The 6575-nt window shown below is 42.1% G+C and overlaps 1 protein-coding gene across 18 annotated transcripts in view; it reads right to left on the bottom strand.

Moving 5' to 3' along the window:
• The window catches only part of LOC106934483 (LIM zinc-binding domain-containing Nebulette), an 84727-nt gene that overhangs the window by 48204 nt on the left and 29948 nt on the right, over nt 1–6575 (bottom strand). For 6 of the 18 annotated variants that reach the window (XM_015014413.1, XM_015014412.1, XM_015014411.1 and 3 more), the window contains exons 1-2: nt 1770–2898; nt 1023–1435 (exon numbers count right to left, since the gene is read on the bottom strand). In XM_015014413.1, coding sequence (XP_014869899.1) covers nt 1023–1435; nt 1770–1794 — 438 coding nt within the window. In that variant the 5' untranslated portion in view covers nt 1795–2898. Of the gene's footprint in view, nt 1–1022; nt 1436–1769; nt 2972–3510; nt 3619–6575 lie in introns of those variants that run through there. The other 12 variants (XM_015014420.1, XM_015014424.1, XM_015014422.1 and 9 more) reach the window with 8 other exon arrangements.

Consider the following 6575-nt stretch of genomic DNA (forward strand, 5'->3'; position numbering starts at 1 on the left):
GCTAAAGTCAAAGCGACACGCTAAAGTCAAAGCGACACGCTAAGGTCGACGCGACACGCTAAGGGCGACGCGACACGCCAAGGGCAACGCGACACGCTAAGGTCATTGTGACACGCTAAGGGCAACGCGACACGCTAAGGTCATTGTGACACGCTAAGGGCAACGCGACACGCTAAGGTCAACGCGACACGCTAAGGGCAACGTGACACGCTAAGGTCAACGCGACACGCTAAGGGCAACGCGACACGCTAAGGTCAAAGCGACACGCTAAGGTCAAAGCGACACGCTAAGGGCAACGCGACACGCTAAGGTCAACGCGACACGCTAAGGTGAACGTGACACGCTAAGGGCAACGCGACACGCTAAGGGCAACGCGACATGCTAAGGGCAACGCGACACGCTAAGGGCAACGCGACACGCTAAGGGCAACGTGACACGCTAAGGTCAAAGCGACACGCTATGGTCAACGTGACACGCTAAGGGCAACGCGACACGCTAAGGTCAAAGCGACACGCTAAGGTCAACGCGACACGCTAAGGTCAACGCGACACGCTAAGGTGAACGTGACACGCTAAGGGCAACACGACACGCTAAGGGCAACGCGACATGCTAAGGGCAACGCGACACGCTAAGGGCAACGCGACACGCTAATGGCAACGTGACACGCTAAGGTCAAAGCAACATGCTATGCTCAACGTGACACGCTAAGGGCAACGCGACACGCCAAGGTCAACGCAACACGCCAAGGTCAACCCGGCTGCAGTCTGTGTCGACTTTCCTGTTCTCTATCGTCGGAGAACAGGAAGGTCGATCAGATTGTCGGCGGCGTTCAGCAGAACCGGACCGCTGGAGGTTCTGCTGCCTGGTTCTGACTCTCCTATCAGGGATTCTGATTAAATTCTTCTCCTGTCTTAATTATAATCGATCATTTTTACTAAATTAACATATTTAAACAAACTTACACAACTTTATTCAACCTTCAGTAAAAGTTAAAGTCGTAAAGCTGCAGATCAGATTCTCACCTCAGATTCCCAAAGTCCCAAATCTTTCTTTGTATTTGTCTCTCCATCCTCCTCTTCATCTTTTCCATCCTTCTCTTCCTCCTCTTCATCGTCTTCCTCCTCTTCGTCCTCCATTTTCTCCTCTGTCTCCTCTAGAATCTCTTCTTTCTCTCCCTCCACTGTTTCCAGTTGTTCTTTCTCTCCGTCTGTCGCCGATGCAGTCGAGTCGTTTTCTACAGTCGAGTCGTTTTCTACAGTCGAGTCGTTTTCTGCAGTCGAGTCATTTTCTGCAGTCGAGTCGTTTTCTCCAGTCGAGCCGTTTTCTACAGTCGAGTTGTTTTCTCCAGTCGAGTCATTTTCTACAGTCGAGTCGTTTTCTACAGTCGAGTCGTTTTCTACAGTCGAGTCGTTTTCTGCCTCCATTCTGGTCTCTTCTGAGGAAAAACATCAGTTTATTATAAATGTTTAATATTCAGTTTTTTTTAACTCAATAAAAACTTAACAGTGGGTTCAGTGATGAAGAGGAGAACGCTGCTTAATTATTTACAGATTATATGTGATCCACATGTTCAGCTCTTAGAACAAAATGAAGTTTAATTAATAAAAACTGAATCATGTCATGATATTTCTGCTATTAAGATTTTCAAGGTCACAGTTTGACCTTGTTGGCCTCCATGTTGATTCCCATCAGGGATCATTTTTCTCTAATTTTTCTCTTTTACCTGTAAAATTTCTTCCATCTGAACTGAATCTTGTTCCTGAACTGACCTTTGACCTCTGGCTGTCCCTCCATGTCCAGCAGAGTCTTCCTCGCCTCCAGTCGTCCTCTCAGTTCTTCAGGAAACGATTTAAAGTCCCGACTTTTCCTCTGAGTTTTCCTGGATCCAAACTTCTGCAGATCCTTCAGGTTTTACCTTGAAGAAATGGATTCTTGGTTTTTATATTTAAAAACCTTCCAGGATGCTGATTCACCTCTAACTTGTCCTGACTGAGCCTGAACGCCTCGCAGCGAACCGCCTGACGGCTCAGCGCCTGTTCGCCTCATCACCGCCGGCTTCCACATTTAGCCCAACACTTCAGAGCTTATCTGGACCAGGCCTTCATCGGAAACACTCTATGTGTGTGTGTGTGTGTGTGTGTGTGTGTGTGTGTGCAGTGCTGAAGCTCATCTGGTGGGAGGAACATAACAAACTGTCCCTGCAGTGAGATTTGACCTGATAACTGAACCAAACCTGTTTAGTTAAATAAATAATAAAACTGTTAATATGTGATTTTGTTCACCTGGAGTTAGATGTAATATAAATTATAGATCTTGGTTGAATTAAACCTGAGAACTTGTTTAAATCTGACATCATTTCCTCCAGATCTGAACAGAAATCCATCATGTTTCCTGCAGCCATCATGTCTGACAGACAGACAGGAAGCGTTGCTGCAGATTGAGGATTTATTTCTGCTCCTCCTCAGGGATCAGAGCGACTCCCGCAGGTATCCTGGCAGCGGTACCGGCCCGTCAGATGGTTCTGGTCGTAAACATGAAGGAGTGACCAGAACCAGACGACCATCTGCTGCAGGAAGAACTAAAAACCAAAAACAGAAAACTGACATCGCTCTGAGTTCACGTCCAAACAAAGAGATGGAAAATATTTTAACATGATTTAGAGTTTAACACGACTCCATGGAAACGGTTTGAGTTTCAGAGGTGTGCGGTGATGTCATCACTCACTCAGGTAAACATGAGGAACATCAAACAGATTGCTGAAAATAATAAGAAAATTATAAAACAGATATTTATGAAATGAACTGCAGCGGAATAAAATGTTCATGATGGCAGATCAGAAGATTTTCCTGCTTTTATTGTTTTCTAAATAAAAATAATGTTTATTGTAAAACATCAGGCAATAAAGCTTCAACAAATAAGATAGAAAACAAGAAAATAAAACTTCTCCATTAGCTGAGAAAAAACTTTTCTTCAGTAAAACTCCAAAAATCAATAAAAAATATCCAGCAGGATTAATATAAAAACTTTATAAAGATCTGAGAATCCTGCAGTTTTATTTTCTCTGATGTTTAGAATAAAATCAGCTTTTTTTTAATGTTTGATACAGAGCGATGTGTGTGAAATAAACGTAAATTAATATACTTCACCAGGATGTCGTCATCTGGACTGACGAGTGGAGCATCTGTCTGCATAAACACTCTTTGTCTCAAAACAAGAAAAATCACACAGATTCATTTGATCCAGTAAAAAACTTTTCTGTTTGTCTTCCGGAAACAAAAACATTATTTCAGTCTGAAAATCATATTTCAGTCACAAATTGTTGAAAAAGTTTGAATATTTAGAGAAAAATCCTGAAATAAAACAGAAACATTGAAGACTGAAGCAGGAAGCCTGTACAGAGCTCACTGACCAGAATGCACCGCACCGAACACACACACACACACACACACACACACACACACACACACACACACACACACACACACACACACACACAGTGTGTCTACATACGTCACTGCTCTGCTCCTGAGTCCGTCTGAGTCTCTGCATCTCTGGCGTGTCGGTCATCATGCTGACCCCGCGACCTTTACTCTCCTCAAAGTCCTTCTTATATTTCACCTGCAGGGAGGAAAAACACACACGGCTCTGGTTTAAAGTTTATTATCAACCAGTTTAGTTTCCATTTCATATCAAACCGTTTTAACTGAAACGGTCAGATTTAATATTCAGGATCTAAAAAACATTCAGTGAGAAGAAAATCAGCTCCTGGTGTGTAAATATGATGACGATGTTTTATTTTGACAGTCTGACGTCTCCATGGTGCATCGACCTGCAGGTGCAATTTGGAGGTGTGTGTTTGGAGTTTCCTTTATATCACAGGCAGAACAGTGCAGCTGTAGTTGGGATGTGAAGGACGAAGGTTTGTTTTTACCGATCAGAGCGGTGATCTGTAAAAATCTGATCTTTTTTTCTTTAGCAGGAAGAACAAATAAAAGACAAACTGTGGGAGAGAAACAGTCACCCAGCTGGAGCGCTGCCAGCCTGGTGGGAGTGAGGAGGCTGTTAGCTTGGCATCAGGCCTGATTTATATTCCTGATGACCAGCCCACACCCACACACACACACACACACACACACACACACACCGTACTTCAGAGCCCGACCGGCTCCACTAACCTGCAAGGTTTAAAAATCCTTTTCAACATTTGAACTTTTCCTGGTTGGATCAGGATCCTGGAGTTTCACTGTAAAAACTTTAAACTCAGCTGAGAAAAAATGTTTTTGTTGTTTTGTTGGATCTGGACTAAACAGTTTGTTTCTGTCGTTCTTCTGCATGCAGATGATTTATAGAACGTTGATCCTCTGAAGCTCAACAACAGAGAAATTATTTAAACATGTTTACATATTACAGTTTGATTAAAAACATCCATTAATTCCTATAATGATAAACTGAATATTTTCTATATTCTCCTTACCTTCTCATGGGTAGTTTCAGAAAAATGTATAGACATTTTTCCATCTACTTGCAAATTTAATAATCAGAATAAAACCAGGTTTATTTGCCAAGTTCTGGGAATTTGATATATTCAGAATATAGAAGCTAATTTTCCTTTATTGTCAGCTTCGTAACAGTCAGATGATAATCTGGTTCCATTTGGTCTCAATGGAAACATTTTATATGAAAAAGAGAAAATAAGACAAAATTGGGTGAATGTTTATTTACAGTATTTTTAAACAGGAGGAAGATAAAGTTGATTAAATTTGATATTAATCTATCAGAGAAACAGTCTGGGGGGAAGAGTTTCTCTGCAGCGCCGCCCTGAAGGTAAATGTCTAAACAGTTTGTGTCCAGCATGTGTGGGGTCTGCAGAGATGTTAGGTGCCTTTTCGTGACCTTTGACCTGTAGAAGTTCTGGATGGATAGAAGGTCATTAGAGGTTCCCAGTAACTGGAAGTGATTATCAGAACCAGAACCACCAGAGGTTTGTGGAAAACCTTCATCGGATCAAACATGATGTTGATTCTGGTCCATTTTTAAAACCGTCAACGTTCTGACAGACAGCTGATGTCAAAGTGAATCCTTCACTCTGGAACAGGAAGGAACAGGAAGTTGAACCTGGAGGAACAACTTCCTGTCACATGAAGGAACCTGCAGCAGAACCAGGTTTACTGAACAGAACCAGGTTTACTGAACAGAACCAGGTTCACTGAACAGAACCTCAGCTGGTTCTGATGTTTAAACTGAATCTGTTTCATGTTTTCATTCACATCTAAAGAAATAATCTGGATTCTGTTTCTCTGAAGGATGAAACTCAAACATCATCAGGTCACATGACCAGGTGACATCATCGCTCAGAAGTGGGTCGCTGCTGAACAGACGTGTGTTTTCACACACACATCAGGTTTGGTCCTGCTGCCGTCGGCTCATCCAGGAGAAAAGCTTTAATGTGAAGAGACAGAATGAAGACGTTCTGACTCGGCAGAGCAGCAGGACGGGTCAGAGAGCAGACTTTAACTAGACCACAGCAAAGAACTAAAACATGTTTAGAACAAGAATCTAAAATCTTTTAGACTCTGGTGACAGTATTAGTATAACTACTAGTATAATACTCATCTTAATAAGTATTATACTAGAGGGAAGGAACCAGCTAAGAAATCAGAAATGATCTAATAGAAGCAAAAGCTGCTGCTCAGCAATCTGGGAGGGTCATAAGGTCATCTCCAAATCACCTGAAGTCTTTTTTTTCTGCAGAGAGAAAAAATATTCCCAAAAGGAGAACATCTCAGACAGGAGAGCTCAGTTGTTGTTCGGTTTCCTAAATTGTTGCATTTTTGGTACCATATTTTATTCTGAATTTTCTTTATTTCCATGTTTTGTTTGCCGTTTGAATCAAAGTGACTGTTTGTAGCTGCAGATCATTTCAGAGCAGGACAGACTCAGCATGTCCTGCTCAGACTGCTGAGTGGACATCTGTCCCTGTGTGTCAGCCTGCTGGCTGATGACGGCATATGGCCGCAGCGACTCAGAGCGGCGCAGCGCCCCCTGAGGCGGCGGGGGGAACGGCAGCCTGGATCTGGATACATCCACAGGTTCTGATCCAGGATGAAACTCAGCAGGAATTTAACCTGAATCAGAACCGAACTCTGTTCACCAGCTGGATGTTTTCATTCCTACCTGATTATTTACCATACGACTGAAACGATTAATCATGAGGAATCGATTATTGAATAATCTGCAATTTATTTAGAAATCAATTAATCCTTAACTGAAGACAAAAAACCTTTATGTGAATCTGATCCACAGAATCATCAGTTTGAGCTTCACCTGCTTCAAAAACTGGGAAAAAATCACACTGAGCATATTTACTACAATTATTAATTGGTTAATCAAAAATCACCAGATCAACCTGCATTGATTCTAAATGATCGGTTATCATTGGCATTAATCCCTGAAACCGAAACTCAAATATTATAGATTCATCACTCAAACCTTTAAACCTTTCAGTTATTGACAGCAAATCACAGAGAAATAAATTCAGTGTCTCAGAAAACATCAATATCCCATTAGATCAACTG

This window comes from Poecilia latipinna, unplaced genomic scaffold (genome assembly GCF_001443285.1).
Source record: "Poecilia latipinna isolate Pla-1442-1.1 unplaced genomic scaffold, P_latipinna-1.0 Scaffold1816, whole genome shotgun sequence".
In the NCBI taxonomy this organism is placed as follows: domain Eukaryota; kingdom Metazoa; phylum Chordata; class Actinopteri; order Cyprinodontiformes; family Poeciliidae; genus Poecilia; species Poecilia latipinna.